Source organism: Vulpes lagopus, chromosome 15 (genome assembly GCF_018345385.1).
Source record: "Vulpes lagopus strain Blue_001 chromosome 15, ASM1834538v1, whole genome shotgun sequence".
Classification (NCBI taxonomy): Eukaryota; Metazoa; Chordata; class Mammalia; order Carnivora; family Canidae; genus Vulpes; species Vulpes lagopus.
In genome coordinates this window covers 14,314,570-14,331,852 of record NC_054838.1, presented here as the reverse complement: position 1 = coordinate 14,331,852, position 17,283 = coordinate 14,314,570, and the positions used below count along the sequence as shown (strand labels likewise).

At 49.7% G+C, this 17,283-nt stretch overlaps 1 protein-coding gene across 1 annotated transcript in view; it reads left to right on the top strand.

The window, feature by feature from the left end:
* The window catches only part of PARVA (parvin alpha), a 165,498-nt gene extending 149,425 nt beyond the window's left edge, over positions 1-16,073 (top strand). The window contains exons 9-13 of the mRNA XM_041729625.1: positions 356-417; positions 1,125-1,193; positions 4,607-4,708; positions 5,401-5,473; positions 14,077-16,073. Of these exons, the coding sequence (XP_041585559.1) occupies positions 356-417; positions 1,125-1,193; positions 4,607-4,708; positions 5,401-5,473; positions 14,077-14,153 (383 nt within the window). The 3' untranslated portion in view covers positions 14,154-16,073. The remainder of the gene's footprint in view (positions 1-355; positions 418-1,124; positions 1,194-4,606; positions 4,709-5,400; positions 5,474-14,076) is intronic.
* The last annotated feature ends 1,210 nt before the right edge of the window (positions 16,074-17,283 follow it).

The following is a 17,283-nucleotide window of genomic DNA, read 5'->3' as shown; positions in this document are numbered from 1 at the left end:
CTGCCTCCAAAAAGCTTCGGAAACACTTTAGACCTATGACTAAATCATGATGTAATGGATATAAATACTGAAGAGAAATGACCACTCGCAAGTCAGACTGCCTGCCTGGGCCCCTCAACCTCAGCCCTAAAGAGGGTTGACCTAGAAAGTGGGGGGGGGGGGGGGGGAGAAACAAATATCCTCTAAGCTGAGAATCAATCCCGAATCCCTGCCCCAAACCTAGCTTCCAGAATTCCCAGTATTGTTTCATGCACTGAGGAATTCCTGCTTATAGCTGATGGTGTGGCCACCTTGGCTGGGCTTTCTCACCAGGAAGCAGGTCTTTTCTCCACTTTACATTTTTCTGTTTTTCCAGAACGTGATGCTTTTGACACCTTGTTTGACCACGCACCAGACAAACTCAATGTAGTGAAAAAGGTGAGCAAGAGGTACCTGGGAAGGGGGGGAAGGAGATGCAGCCAAACATTAGACCCCACTCCAGTAGCTTGCAAGCTTCCTGAAACTGGTGTCCTCACCGGCTCTCTGCACTCGGGGCTTTCCCGCCTGATGCGCACTTTACAGTCTTGTTCCTACTGGATGCCTTATCTCCCCCCTTCTTCTCCCATCAGGATGGCAGTGTCTCCTGGGGGTTCTGAGGCTGTAAGCACCTTGTCTTCCCACCCACACTGCACCATGGGCCAACCAGGCCTCCTCCCTCAGACCTCCCTCCTCTCCAGACACAGGCACCTGCCCTAGACAGTCTAGAAGGAGGGATCCTATGAGGACATTTCTTCTCTGGCCCCTCTGCCCTGGGATAGGACACTACACCTAGCATTTTGCTCTTTTGGGACTTCCTGCCCCTTTCACAGCCCTGAAACTGGCTATTTGAACCACACAGTGCATGGGACCACCAACATGGGGGCAGTCCTCTCCTATGAACTCAAGAAGCTTTGCAGAAGAGCCTCATAGGCTGCTCGTTCTCACTCAGCTCAGGAGCGATCCCTGGCTGGCACCCTTAGCTAGGCCTTGTCCCACACTGTTATCACACTGGTCCTTGTCCTCACGGTGGAGTCACAGAAGTGCCTCCAGGGTCTGACAGTGGCAAGGGTCTCCATCTTCATGCCTGGCTTGTGCTTCTCTTTTAGACACTCATCACTTTTGTGAACAAGCATCTGAATAAACTGAACCTGGAGGTCACAGAACTGGAAACCCAGGTGGGTAACAAGCCCTAAGTGCAGCCATGGTTCTAAGGGCCCCATCCCTGCACCTCCAAGATGGCTTTCCATACTGATCCTGAAGCTTTCCCAGGAGGGACAGGGATTTCTGTTCTGCTCAGAGGGGTGAATTGCATGAAATGTTGACTTTTTTCTAATTTTTTATTTTGAAAAGTTGCAAGAATATTCTCATGAATATCCATATACTCTTCACCTACATACATCATTTGTTAGCATTGTTAGCTAAATGCTAACAGAGTTAGCAGTTTCTTTCTCTCCCCCCGGCCACTCCCAATACTTCAGGATACATCTCTAAGAACAAGTATTCTCTTAAATAATCACATTGCAATTATCAAATTCAAGCAATCAGGATCAGGATGTTGATCTATTTAGGTTGAACCACATAAAGTTGCTGATATTTGACTACTTTTGACAATATCATCTGAGTCAAAGAATGTAGTTGTCTTAATATTCTCAGGCTGCTTTTATTTTTTATCTTTTTTAATAATAAATTTATTTTTTATTGGTGTTCAATTTGCCAACATACAGAATAACACCCAGTGCTCATCCTGTCAAGTGCCCCCTTCAGTGCCCGTCACCCATTCAGGCTGCTTTTAATGGTCATTTCTCTTTAGTCTTTTTTTAATATAGAACAAATCCCCAGCCATCTTTTGCATGACATTGATGTTTTTGAAGAGTACAGGCCATTAGGTGCATAGGATATCTCTTTTTTTTCCCCTCGTGATTAGATTCAGATTATGCATTTTCAGGGACAGTTCCACTCCAGTAACACTGTGCTCTTCTCACGCACTCTGTCCATTAGGCCGTACATTACTGGTGACAGTAACTGTAGTCACTTGGTTAGTCTCCACCAGCTTTCACTACTGTAAAGCTTCCTCCACCCTTATAATTAATTATTATCAGGAGATACTTTAAGACCATATACTGTACCGTTTCCCAACCCCCTTTCATCTGTGATGAACTTTTTTTAAGACTTGAGAAAGAGAGTGAGTGAAAGAAAGCGTGTGCACACACGTAAGTGGGCGGTGGGGCAGAAGGAGAGAGAGAAGCAGACTCTCCCACTGAAAAGGGAGACCGATGTGGGGCTCGATTTCAGGACCCTGGGATCATGACCTAAGTCGAAGGCAGACGCTTAACCAACTGAGCTACCCAGGTGCCCCGGTGATAAACCCAAGTATGGTTTTGAGGATGTGGGCACCTCGTGTTATGTTTAAGGCAATCCCCAGATCTGTCACTGAGCTCTGCCTGAGTGTCTTGTGTCTGCACTCTATAAAATGAGCTTTAGCTACTCTTTTGGAAAACAAGGAACCCTCTGGAAAAGTGATAAGCCCTTGAGAAGTCTAGAATGATTTATGAAATTCCCACTTCAGTTTTCATGGGTAAGGTGTGTTAGGAGAGGGAGCGTCTGCCAGGGGTCTGTCGTGGATCAACCACCCAAGTCATCAGAGCCATCAGAAAGGGGTAGGACAATCTAGGTCAGTAGCTCTCAGAGTTTTCTGAGTTAACCCTGACCCTAACCCAAGGTCCTCCCCTGAGTAGACAGATTGGATTCTTTTATTCTCAGTCCAGCCACCACTAAAGAGAGGCCCAGAAGTTAACTCACTCCGTGGGAGGGCCTTGATTCTGACACAGATGCCGGGGTCTGTTCTTCTACTATCTGCCCTGGTATAGCCTGGGATGAGTCAGGCTTGAGCCCTCCCCCACTGGAATTGAAGGCCAGCTGGATGGAAGCTGCTCCTAGGTCAAGTCCAAGACCAGCCAGTACATCCATCATGAAGGCTGAGTCACAAGCTGGTCACCCAGCAGAGCTCAGACTGGGTCCAGCCTACATTCCAGGCAAATCTGTCTAGTTTTAAGTTTCTTGAGATGATTCTAAGAACATTGACCTCTTGAGAGCTCCTTAGCACCTGGGGCTTATGCCCACAAAGATGTGGGGGAGCTCCACCTCCTTTAAGAAGTTCTCTAGAGACGCCTGGGTGGCTCAGTGATTGAGCATCTGCCTTTGGCTCAGGGTGAGATCCCAGGGTCCTGGGATTGAGTCCCACATCAGGTTCCCCACGGGGAGCCTGCTTCTCCCTCTGCCTCTGTCTCTGCCTTTCTCTGTGTTTCTCATGAATAAATAAATAAAATATTTTTTAAAATAAATAAATAAAAGGTTCTCTAATTTAAGGTATGCATCTGGACCTCTAGGTCTTTGTTCTCCATCCATGGAACACCTACTCAGCCCAAACGTCCCCCATCCCACAGGCCCTCACTGCCTTCACAAAGCCCAGTACACATTCTCCTTGTCCTCCCGTCAGCAGAACACCTGCACCCCCCACTTAACCCAGGAGTCTACTGCTCCTCAGACCAGGTTCCCAACTGTCCTTGATGGAAGCCACCAGGCTCTAAGCCTCTGGCTGTGGCGCTCAGCACACGGTTGTTCTTTGTCAGCAAGAGCCAGCAAGTCATATCCTGACTGCTTTGCCGTCCTCCCAGATAGTAATCGCAATTGTTAACATTTAGCAAGTGCGGCCTACATGCCAGACAGTGTTGTAGGCACTCTACATACATTAATCGGTTTATCCTCAGATAACCCCATAGAGTAGGTACTGTACCATCATCATCATCCCACTTCATGGATGAGAAAAATGAGACACAGAGAATTTATGTAACTTCCTCAAGTCACACAGCTAATAAGCAGGACAGCGGAGGCCTAGCTGCAGAGCCCACGTTTGCAACAGCCACGCTGCTGCCTCCCAAACAGCAATACAGTGAGAGGTGAGGAAGGAGAATGCCCAGGCCCGTAGGACACTAGACTTCTTTCTCTGTTCATGAAACAGAAGTCACCCTGGCGTGGGCCTTGGATCCCCTCTCCCTCCTCCCTCGCACCCTCTCCCCCGCCAGGTACTCCTGCTCCTCCCTCGGGCCTCCAGGCAGTGCCACCTCCAGAAGCCTTCCCTATTGTCCTCAGTGGGAATAGGGGGCCTCTGTCAATGTCACACAGGCCAATGTGCTTCTGTCCATCAGAGTGGCCACTGCCTTTCCTCCACATCCGTCTCCCTGCTAGACCCGAGCTCCTCAAGGGCAAAGGCCGCACCTGACCTATCTCTGTGGTCCCCTTGCCGGGTCAGGGCTGGGCGCAGGGTCAGCGTGCAGTACACACTGGATCAACCCAAACCAGGACACGGGCTGCGGCTCCTGTGCTGGGCCAGCCGGACGCGGGGGGAAGGGGGGGTGGCCTGCTTGCAAAGCAGAGCTTCCTGCCCGAGGCCACCGCCCCTCACCCCCTGCCAGCAGCCCACCTGGGGGGCAGCCTTCCAGGAGCTGACATGGCAACTGATGAGCCCCAGGGTAGGGCTTGCCTGGGGTGCTCTGGGGCCCAGCGCCTTCACCTTGCCTTGTCCCTCCAGTTTGCAGATGGGGTGTACCTGGTGCTGCTCATGGGGCTCCTGGAGGGCTACTTCGTGCCCCTGCACAGCTTCTTCCTGACCCCGGACAGCTTTGAACAGAAGGTAAGGGGAGGGGACATTACGGGAGGCCCTGAGCCGCATGGCCTACCGTCGTCTGCCCACACCCTGCTGGGGCCGTGCAGGGAAAAGGCAGTGGCTTCCCGTCTGCCCAGAGCCTTGGGTTCTGACCAACAGCTGACCTGGGCTCTGCAGACCCTCGAGCACCCTCAACGGCTCTCCCTTCCCTTGCTGTCTGGCCCGGGCACCCTAGCTCCTGCGGGGCGCACAGCCCAGCCTCCTCTCCCCCCACAGACCTGACGGGCAAGGTGGCCGCAAGTCTGGCCAGTCCAGAGGCTCACGCTCAGCTGAGTTCCGATGTGGCTGCCTGGACTGCCAGGACTGCCACCGCCTGCCCACCAGACAAGGGACATTTGGTCCAAAGCAGAAACCACTCTGCCTCTTGAACACGTCTTGTCATCTGATCCTATCTCAAAGTTTAAAGTCCTGGCAGTTGACACGGGAACACAGTAGGACAGGAGGATGATCTTGAACTGCTCCGGGGACCTTTCACCGACAGCCAGCTGGGCCCGGCCAGCTCCACACGGCCTGCGCATCTTGGTAGCTTCTTTTCTCCTCCAAATTCAAGCCTCGTTTTTACTCGGCCTCTGCCCTTCTGGCTGTCGTGTCGACTCTTTCGCTTCCCAGGGTCCAGGAGTCCGTGCACCATGATCCAGGCACTGCCTTTCTCTTTCCAGGTCTTGAACGTCTCCTTCGCCTTCGAGCTCATGCAAGACGGGGGATTGGAAAAGCCAAAACCACGGCCAGAAGGTACTTTGCTCTTCCCTGGGTTTATGACAAGACTCAGAAACCCTTCCCCTGCACAGGTCTTTAGGGCACAGGGCAAGCCTCATGTTTGACATCAGGGGAAGGGTTTCTTCTCTGAAATCATCTTTGCCATTTGTAAGCGGAGGTGGGACGGAGCATACTGCTCAGTCCTGGAGGTCCTTTGTGAACTACAAATAAAGATCCCATGCACAGGATTGCAGAGGAGGGCCACGTCAAGGTGCCACAGGAACTGCCCTGTGCCTCATTTCCAGGTTCTTCTGTCCCTGGACAGGATGCTGACCTGTCAAATAACTGCGTGCTGGCCAGGCAGGGGTGGGTGCAGGGGTCCCCACCGGCAGCTCTGCTCTGAGCATAGTTGCCTTTCCTATTCTTTGCTCACTCCAACTCTGCCCGAAGAGGAGGCCTGATTTGTTGGGTTCATACTGCAAATGTAAGGCTGAATAAAAATACAGAAGGACCAGACTGCTCAAGCAGCCCTTCCCTGCTCACACTTGGAGCTATGTGCATTTGTGCATATGGGAGGCACATCTCTCCCGGGAGTCTTCTTGGTACAGACATTTATTGACTTACCAACTGAAATATTCCATTTTATCAGCACTGGTGAGTCAACACTGTGTTGCAGATAATTTTCTGTTTTCCATTCATGGGCCTTTTTGCTTGCACTTTCCTAATTGTTTAAAGGAAAGTGGACGAGTAGGGATTGGGTGTGTTCCCTCCCCATTGCTGTGCCTGTTCCTCCACCCATATCTCCACATCAGGAGGGGGGTGCGTGCTGTCTAGGGGCACAAGACCCGGTAGATGGTGATATGCCAAGAGGGGTGGGCTGTTCCTGACCTCAATGCACTTGCAGCCCTCAGGGGAGAGAAAAGATATACCCAAGTAACCACAACAAAATGACAACTGCCATGAAAGAGGTGCAGCTAAGAGAGCGAGATGTGATATCACATCCATCTGGGTAGAGATGGTTTGGTGGAGATGGTGCAGCGGGGCTCAGCCGGGAAGAGTAGATAGGGCTTTTATATCTGGAGATGAGGACAGAGGCAGCAGCACCCCAGATAGGAGGACAGCATAAGCAAAAGTCCCGCCTGGAGAATGGGGAAAGGTTCTGTTTGTGAGACAGCAGAGCCTGTAGCTTAGCTCCTGACAGCCCTGGATCTGGGCCCCACCCTAACAGCTGAGTGGCCCTGGGCAACTTACCTACCATCTCTGAGCCTCCTTTTCAGGTCTGTACAGATGGAACTCCTAGAGACATGCACCTGGCAGGATGCAATGGGATGATGTCTGATGCAGAGCACCTGGCACCTGATAATGAATGTAAATAGTTACCTATTGGGCTGGGAATAGTAAGAGTACGAATTGAATAATGGTTGGTGAGGCTGAAGCGAGCTGGTTCAGGTGGTGAAGGGACTTGATGCCAAGGCAGAAAGTATAGACCTTATTCTGTAGGCAGTGGGAGACATGGGAGGTTTTTTTTTTTTTTCCTTATGTTTTTATTTATTTGAGAGAGAGAGAGAGAGAGAGAGAGAGAGCATGCATGCATGAGCAGGGGGTAGAAGTTGGGGAGAGGGAGAAACAGGTTCCCCGCTGAGCAGGGAGCTTGACGAAGGGCTCCATCCCAGGGCCCTGGGATCATGACCTGAGCTGAAGGCAGACGCTTAACCAACTGAGCCACGCAGGCATCCGACATGGAAGGTTCTTAAGCAGCCCAATGATGTGATCAGAGCTCTGTTCCAGAGAGATCATTTGCAAGGCAGTGTGAAGAACAGATATTTAGTGGCAGGGCACCATCAGCAGCATTGGGGAACCCAGGAAGAAAAGCCAGCTTGGCAGGGGACATACGGATGTCAGCCTTGGAAACCTAAGGCATTGACCAAGCAAAACCGGAGTTCGGGGAAAAGATCAGGGCTGGGGTTATGTAATTGGAAGCCTCCCGCTTAGTGGAAGCCCAACAACAGGAGAGCATGCAGGGAAGAGTAAAGGGTGAAGGACAGTATCTTGTGGGCCTGCCTTTACTTCAAGCCGGAGGGGAAAGCAGGATAACCAGAGAGAAGGGGTGGACTGTGCAGATACGGGCTGGCTCCCCGGGTCGGGCCTCGTCACAGACCTTGCTACCTCAGCTCTGGCCAAGAAGGCGCCTGGTCACTGCCAAGGCTGCCATCGCCGGAGGGCCCCTAGCAAGGTTGGTGTCCCTGTAGGGGCCCTCTCGGGCCAAGGTCACTCTGGCCGTCCTAATGCCCTGTGACCGGATGACGAGTACCCCGCTTCAGAGTAAGAGACCGCAGGAGAGTTCTAGCCAGCGTTTCTGTTTCCGTGTTCCTGAACCATTTAATAGGAAACTTCCTGGTCATGAATCAGAAGTACTCCCCCGCTACATCCATTGTCAGGCATTCATTTCCCTCAGAACAGAGAGTTTTCCCAGTATCAATTAACCGATAGGGATATTTCAGCATTTAGAGGACATTTCTTGTACAATTAACTGACTGAACTGCTTAATATGAAACTTCCTGACCCATGCAATGGAAAAACACATCTGTTTTATTTGTTCTTACGCTGGGCATCATGCCCATGCTGAAAATTTCCAGTGCGTAAAGAATTGAAATGGCATTTTGTGAAGTTGTACTTGGGGAGAGGTGTATACCCCAGCATTCCCTCTGCCCCCGTGCCTCTACCTGGAAAGTGAGGTTCGGTAGTAAATGCTGCAGACTTTACAGAAGGTGCCAATGTGGGTAGTTCTTTGAGGGTGTTTCAAAATCAAATTGGTTGTGGTGGAGGCATTTTATTTTTCATGGCAAATGTTTTTAGGGTCAGGAAAGTGCATTCTCTGCCATGCTGTTTGACATTCAAAGTTCCGTCGCACCTTGAAATCTCCTGGGAACTGGGTGTGCATCCCAGATGACTTTTAGTGCCCAGGCTTCAATAACTTCTCGTAGCCCAAGCATTAGCACCAAGCTCACGGCCAATGAAGCAGTTGAAATATTGGCATAAAGCTGGTGGCTTTTTATTTAGGACATCATACCTCCTGTCTTCCATTGCACACACCTACCCTGTTATTATTCAAGTAGACTCTTCGCTGGATATGGTCAAGACTCTGGCATTATAGCCAAGTGGGGACTCAGAAGATAACCTAGTACTCGCCAGGAATGAAGCCTGTAGGTCAGCCAGCAGGCTGATGGGATATCTACAATTTAAAGAGTCAAAAAGTTGGGGCCAGACTTCAAGCAATGCTAAAAGAAATCCAGACAGGTGACAGCCGCTGAGGTCCAAGCGATCGATTCATTCTGGAAAGGACTTGGGTAGTAGCTGGAAATACAGAAAATAGCTCCATTTCTCTTCCCCTTCCCTGAGGAGAGACTGTGCAGACCAGATAGTGGCACAAATTTAAACCTGACAATATCAAGTGTTAGCAAGGACGTGGAGCAACAGAAACGGCTGGTATGAATAGAAATAGAACCACTGTTGAACAATAGCTTGTCTTTATGTAATACGGTTGAAGATTTGCGGTACCTTATATGGTAGGCAGACTGATGGCCCCCAAAATGCTCACACCCTAATCCCCCAGGACCTGATCATATGCTACCTTATATGGCAAAAGGGACTCTGCAGATGTGATTGAGGATCTTGGAGCATCTGAATAGTTCCAGAATAATCACAAGGGAAACAGAAGGCTCAGCGTCAGCGTGATGCAGCATAAGAAAGACTCAAACAGCCATTGCTGGTTTTGCGGGTAGAAGGGGTTACAAGCCAAAGAATGCAGGCTTCTGGAAACTAGCCCCTAGAAGCTACAAAAAGCAAGAAAACTGATGTCGCAGGAGTCTCCAGGAGACATTGCAGCCCTGCCGATGCCTTGATTTTATCCTAGTGCAGCCTATTTTTGGACTGTGACCTTTAGAATTATAAGATAACATGTTGGGGTTCATTTGTAGTCACCAAACCTGTGATAATTTGTTAACAGCAACAATAGGAAACTAATACACCACTTGACACAGTAACCCCACTCCTAGGTAGGCATGTCCGTACAACCAGGAAACTAGGCCCAGAATATCCACAATAGCCTAATTATAGATCATTGTAGTTCTATCTCAATAAAACCAATCACACCTCAGAATGGTTTACAAAAATGAACAGCTCACACCACCCAGATGAATCCTATAAACGTAAGAAAAAAATCGCAAAAGATGACATGTAGCACAATTCCATTGACATAAAGCATGAAAACAGGCAAAGCTAAACTCTGCTATTTAATGGTACATACATTGCTGGTGGAATTATGAAGGAGGAGGAAATAGTCACCATAAAAGTCTAGATAGCCGTTATCTTTGCCGGGTGAGAGAGGTTTGTGACCGTATTAACAATGTTTTGCTTCTGTCATGGGTGGTGGGGGCGCTCTTTCAAGCATTTAAAACTGCACATATATGTTACATGAACTTTTCTGGATGTTTGTCACCTTTACATTTAAAAAAAAATATGTACAGAAAATAGCAAGATCACCAGATAGGGTAGCAGGCCAACACCAACATGACCCATCTGCAGAGCATGGGGCCTATCCCTGTGGGGAACGGGGAGCAGAAAGGTAAGGGAGGCAGAGACTGAGGATCCACTAGATCCATCAGGATGGGGCTGGAGGCTGGATTCACCCCACTCAAGTAGAGTAGCCGGCCTGTGACTGCCCAAATTATTCCACCCCCCACCACCTGGTGGCACTGAGCTACCAGGTGTCTTCTCACCTTGGTCAAGAGATTTGGGGACCCAGTGGGGAAGCTCAGAGAAGGGGCCTCAGCAACTGCCCCAGACTGGGATGAGGGACACTGCTGGCACATACAGGGCCATGGAGGGCACGACCATACAGAACCCTGTCCCTCTGGGTAAAGATGGAGTTGCCACTGTGAAGAGAGCTCCCCTTCCCTTCCTTTGACTTTGGCATCTTTTAGAGGACCATGAACCCGTTGTGGATGGTCATCTAAGAAGAATCACTAATGCCACCAGGCGAGAGGAGCACACATTGAGCCTTTTCCCCTTGACCAGAGGCTGTTTTCTCCCTAGAGTAGCCTTGGGTCTGATTTCTGTGTCCCCTGGCAGCAGCCAGCCAGCCAGGCTCTGCTCTGGTTGTTTCTAACCAGGAGCCCCACCGACCAGACTGCTCCCGGGGAGAGGCCCTGGGCCAGCACGCAGAGGCCCTCAGAGCAGTACTGAGGTACTGATCACACAGTTTATTAGGCCAGGGCTCTCCAGAGCCTCTGTGTATATAGCATGGAGTCACAGTTCATTCCCAGGAATCCAGAGCCCCTCTCCTGGCTGACACAGCCCATCCACTGCTGGGAACTGTGTGGCAGTTGGCTTCCTTGATGAGAACAGACAATACGCAGTGTCCCTTGCTGTATTCACCCCCTACCCCTTCACCTGGCAGTGATGGCCTATAGGATTAAGGGACTCAGGTTTCTTAGGGAGCAGGGCCTAGTCTCTATGAAAGGCTCCCCCTGGAGTTGTGTAGTACACGGGCTGCACAGCTGTACACAACAGCTCTGTTAACAGGCAAAGACGGCAAAGGGGAAGGGAACTACCATTTAGGGAGCCCTTCATGTGTTCTAGGTTTTTTTCATAAAACCCAATTTTACCAGTGAGGAAACCGATTCAAACAAGCTAAATGACTTTAACTGGGTTACACAACTATCATGAAGATGGGCTTCAAGCCCTAGTGGGCCTTAAAATTAAATTGTCATCTTGAGACTTTCTCCCATAGTGAACATTTTCCTTCTCCAGAAACCTCAGAACTCACCTGTCCTTAAAAGGGGAAAACAAGTCCTCCTGCCTCCATCCCTGTCTGTCCTCCATGAGCATGCCCTACCCCAAGTGCCCCCTTGGTGGCCAGGCCCACTGCCTCCATTGCCTGTCTGCCCATGTTGTGAGTAATATCTCCCCCTGCACCTGGCTCTGCTCCCTCCCTGAGTCCCCAGTTGGAGCCATGTGCCCGGGAGCTCTTTCCAGTCTTACCCACTTGGGAGCATGTAGCCCTATTGGCTATCTTCTCTTCCATGAATTTCCTTCTTTGGCTCACATGACCCTGGGCAATCATTTATTCATCTGTCTGTTCATACCCTTTGAGGTCTGTGCATGCCAGGTCCTAGGCCAGGTGCTGGAGCATGCAAGACTGCCTGTCTGTGATCAAGGCACACACAGTCCAGGGAAGAGGCAGACCGGGTCAAATGAGCACACACAAATGACTGATTTAGGACCGGAGTGAGTGCCTTGAAGGGGAGCATGGGTGCTTTGAGACCCTAAAACAAGGTACCCTCACCCAGGCCAGGTGTCAGGAAGGCTTCCCTACGGTGATGGTACTTTGAGCTGAGGTCTGCAGAAAGATGAGGAGTCAACTATCCGGAGAAGGTAATCTAGGTACACGGCATGTGCAGAGGCCAAGATGATGGAGAGGTGCAGCCATTGCCAGGGAGTAAAAGGAAGTCCACGTGACCTGTGCAGAGTGTACGAGCGGAAGTGTGGCCTGAAGTGAGACTGGGAAGGTGGGCCGGGTTCGCATCATCCCTTGCAGAGTCACGATTTAGGACCCTAGCTTAAGTGAAATGGTTGTATACACAGTCCATACAAGTTGTGAGCTGTACAACATCAAGGGGCACCATTTACGTTGCACCTATGGTAACGATGCCCTGGAAATGTGAACAACACACCCTGAAGTTGTGCAGTGTGCATCCTGCACAACCATACCCAGAGACTGAATAGTCTACCTGCAGTGGGTCGCATAGATTAGAGAGGGCAGGAGGCTTTAAGGAGCCCAGTTAGGAGCATGTGGCAGTGGTCCCAGCACCACCCTACCACCCCCGTCATGCTCACTCCCTTGCTGAGCTCCTCTGTCTGTCTCTCCTTTTCAATTCCTTCTCTGACTTCTTAATGTTTGACTTGAGTGGAACTTAAGAACCACTCAACAGCAAGCAGTCAAGGAAAAGCAGGAATCAGCCCACAGGCCATAGGCCTCCACCTGGCAGAGGGTGCCTTGGATGGGCAGGGTGGAGTAGCCAGAGAGGGCCTTATGTCAGCAGAGGCCCAATATGTGCCTGAATCCAACCGACATGGGGGCAGAAAGGGAAGCTGAGCTCCAGGCCTTCCGAGTGCTCCGGGGGAGGCCGTCAGCACATCCATCAGCAGGAGAGCTTGGAGCAGGGTCTGAGCCCAGCTGGGATGAGGTCGAGAGGGGGTCGCAGGAGCCCTGGACCCCGGGGCCTGAGTGTGCTTGGCTGTGACAGCCGCAGCTGTGAGGGTCCCCAGGCTAAGACCTGCGGGCCACAACCCAGTCCATCGGAGCCACTGGCCTCCCACTTTGCCTGCTCTCCAAGAGTCCCTGTTCCTATTGACCCAGGCGTGGCTAGAGCTCGGATGTCTTCCCCAATCGCTTCCTTCCCGACTTTGAATCCCAGAACACTTTTTATTTCCTCTTCCATCATTTATTTCATCTGACCTTCTACACAGTCAGGTTTTTAAAGATCAGTCTTAACTATGCAAAACACCACATATACAGAGAGGTCCATAAGACATAAACGTGCAGGTCCAGGAAATAATATCCCACAAGCCACCGTGTCCCCACTACCCAGCTCCCAGGTGCTCCTTCCAGCCACAGAATCCTCAGCCTTTTCCCTACATGTTCCACTGTCCCAACTTTCATAGTCATTGAGCTCTTGCCTTTTGTTTTTTGGGTTTTTTTGTTTTGGTTTTTTTGCTTTTCCCAATTTTTTCCCAATTTTTTACCTAAATGTCCACTCCTAAATAGTAGGGAGAATTCTTTGTGTCCACTCTACTCCGGTTCTTCAGAGGACAACTCTCCAAGGGAGTGAGTGCAGGCCAGGGGTGGAGCAGACATGAGCAGGGAAGGGGCCTCGCATGGCGGAGGAGCTTCTGAGGCCTCGAGGGGCAAGCAGAGAATGAAGGTGACCAGTAAATAGAAGGGAAGGAGGGAGGAGATGGTTGTATAAAAGTTTGGGAACCCATGCCAGAGCTTTCCTGAAAACACAAACTCCCAGCCTCAGCTGCCTTCTCCTCCCTCCAGTGGAAGCTGTCTGTCCCCCGATGGCACCTGCTTACCGAGTACTGTCTGCCCGGTGGGCTTCTGTGCCCCCAGCCCTCCACACGACTCCTGGCTGGCTCCTCCTGATGGAGGAAGCTGAAGGCAAAGGAGCCCCAGGGATAAGCAACACTCAGGAAATGGGGCAGGGGCCCCTCACCCGAGATATTTCTAGAGCAAAGCCCGCATGCTCCAGGGTCTGCTTCATTTCCACGAGAGGCGAGACCCCCTCGCCCAGCACCTCTGCCCCTTGCCGCCCCTGCTCCAGATTCTCGCTGTACACACCGCCCATCTTTCACCACCCACCTGCCCCTGGCTGTCTCGTGGGGGTGCTTTTCTCTCCCAGCCGGACTGGAGCTCTTCAGGAGCAGCAGGTGATATCCAGGGGGTGAGGCGGCGGGACGTCCACCGCAGGACCACGCTGGGCACAGGAGGTGGGTGGTGGGAGGAAGGGGACGAGGACACCTGCCGTGGGCTCTGTGGCCCCACTGAAGCAATGTGTGTTTTTGTTTCCACGCAGACATTGTCAACTGTGACCTGAAATCCACACTGCGAGTGTTGTACAACCTGTTCACCAAGTACCGGAACGTGGAGTGAGGGGCACAGCAGCCCGCTCCCCGACCGCCTGAGCCTGCTAGTTCCTGCGTCCAGCTCTGTGCTCTCCCACCAGCCCAGCTACCGCCCAGGATAGCAGGCCTGAAGTTAGGAAGGAAGGATCCGTAACTCAGTGGGCCTGCTCACACCTCCCAGGCCCTGGGGACTGACTGGCCGTTGTGCCCATCCTGGTGCCAGGTCCAGATTTCCTCAGTGTGATTTGGGAACCAGTTTAGGCCCAAGAGACTCCCCTCAGAAGATGAAAATAAAGGTAATGGTCCCCATTTAATGGTCGTAAACTATGTGCCGGGCACCACGCTAAGTGCTCCGACGTAGTCATGATTCCCACTGAAGCAAGTATTATATATAATCCCCTTTTACAGATAAGGAAACTGAGGCTCAGAGAGGTTCAGTGACTCGCCAGAGGCTGGCATCTGTTTTTCTTCTTCGAACGTGTTTGCTAATAACTAGCCCATCACAGTACACTCTGCACATTCTATGGTTGGGGGGTGGGGTGTGTACCTGCACTCTCCGAGATGGAAAAGCCACCCCCCCCCCCCCACCTCACCACAAGGCGGGCTGTGTCAGGGCTTAGTGATTCACACTGACATCAGCTAATCCAATTTAACTCAATTAATTGTGTGTGTGGCAGGAGTCATGTCCCTCAACTACTTTATACAAATGAAAATTACTCTTAATTCCTTCAGATTTGTAATAACCCCATACTCTGGTTTCAGGGTGACATTTGGGAAGAATTCTGTTTAAAATTAATGGAGTGGCACATTCTGCAGCCTTTTTGCTTGATTGCATGTAATGGAAGTGCCCTATATTTTCCTGCAAAATAAGGACTCAATTCATTATCGTTAGGCAAATGTACAATATACTCAGGCACCAGAGAGCTGGGCGCAGGCCCATGTGAGCATGGCTTAGGAAGTAGGGCTCTTCAACAGGGACCCTTGAACTTTAAAGAAAGGAACTCCTTTTTGCCTTCTAATTGATCATTTAGACCATTTCTGGCTAAGTCTGCCCACATGCAATTACTGGCTAATTCAGGCGAGGAAAAATGTAAGTCATTTAGACCCAAGCCGAGCAGTCTCCTCGCGTGGGATGACTCGTGGGGTTTGTGGTTACTTGTATCTCCTCTCCATGAACCCAACTTTGAAATACGGAGCTCTCCTTGTCCTGGGCTGCTGGGTTCTGTGGGAATAGTAAAGGGGCTGAAGTGGAAATGACCAGAAGGGCAGGGAGCATGGGGAAGCACTTTTGCACTTGACCCCAGACAGAGGGATAGTACTGAACATCTGCCCTTAAATGGACCAAGGCCATGGGGTAAATAACTTGTTTTGATGTTACATCTTCAATATAGAATTTTCCTAAACACATCAGATGGACACCAGCCTGTATACCCACCCCAAGTCTGTGCTGTTTTGTCACTACTTTCAGCTCATTGCCCAAAACCCACCTCTGGTTTGAGGAATTTTGATCTCTGTCACCACCACCGCCACCCCCTACCACCAGCTAGTCCTCCCATATTGTCCAAAACATTTCCTTCCAGCTTCCAAACATTTCCTGCTCTCTATCTATTGCAGTAACTCAGAACCCATGAAATTTAGACGCACCACCAATTTCTGCGGATATTTTGCTCTAAGAAATCAATTGTTACTCAGCATAATGAGCTTTTATGGTATACGGACAATGCACTCTCGTGCCAATTTATATAGAAGGATACAATTCTTTTTTACTTGATTGACGAAATGTTACGTTTTTCATTAGGAAACACTAAATCGTGTAATATTTCTGTTTGTGCTCATTTAAATTCCTGACGGCAAATCAAGATAAACCATTGCTTTGTCTCCTTGAGCAGCCTGAAAGCGGGATGAAATAAGAGGGATGCATTCATTTAAACATGCTTTGCTGTACGAATTCTGTCTCCTTTGTCATCCTTTTTTCTTTACGTTCAAGCTGCAAATGTACAAAGTGCAAGTGGCCTCAATAAGAGCCCCCCGCTCCGTATTTTGCATTTACATGGTCTGGAAACACATCAGAACACTGGGAAGGTTTTAAACAACAGGTCTCGAGACAGAGGTCTCTGCCTCCAGAAACCTAGGGCCTCAGGTCTCCCATCTCCCCTCATCTGGAGGTCTTCCTTTAGATTCTAGAATCTCCTGCTTAATACACAATGGTGGTTTTGAAGGTGGAGAAAGACATCAGGACAATAAATAAACCAAACTTCACCCTCCGCTCTTTAAAAAAAAAAAAACAGGAATCAAGTCTCTGTGGGCTTACTGGGGTTTTGTGTTGTTATTGTGCCTTTTCTCTTGTAAATTCATTGATATTTTTAAATAGTTCAGATATAAATGGTACAAAATTCAAAAAGCATGATGGGTATATCTAGTAAAAAACCTAAATCTGCCTCCTTCCCCTCCCCCAGCAGCCGGTAACCCTCCCCAGAGGCAAATATTTTTATGCATTTTGCATATTCCAGAGATTCTCAGGCCATATAAAGCATCAACACACTTAGAAAATCTATCTTTGTTTTGTTTTGTTTTGTTTTTTTTACATAAATAGTGTATCATACATACTGTCAGGCACAATGACTTTTTTCGCTTAATACCATATCTTGGAGATTTACACTGGACATTAAAACTTTTTCAAGTGAGACTATGAATGCTTTATAAATCCAAATGCACATCTCTGGTCTGCTTGGGCTAGGAAATGAAAGCCCTCCCTGGGAAGGAGGGAATGCTGCCTAGACTGGGATTTCAAAAGTTGAAACTGAGATCCAGTGGGTTGGGGGGTTAGGGGGTATGTTACCAGAGACAGACTCATGCAGCCTGTACTGAATTTTTTTTTTGAAAGGCCTCCTTTATATTATTATGACGAATGTGTACAGTTTAAGTTTTCATTTGTACATATTACTATGGCTGCTAATCTGTAATCGGCTAAGTAGTAATGGTTACTAAATAATGTGTGGATTCTGCTGCAAGCCCAGCAATGCTCATTTGTTCTACCAGAAAACTCCCATTCCCCATGTGCAGGCCCACAGTTGACATTCCCCAAATCTGGGAGAAGACTCTCTATCAGCACATTATCAGTGGTCCCTTGAGTTGGTTGCAACTTGCAATGGCTACGT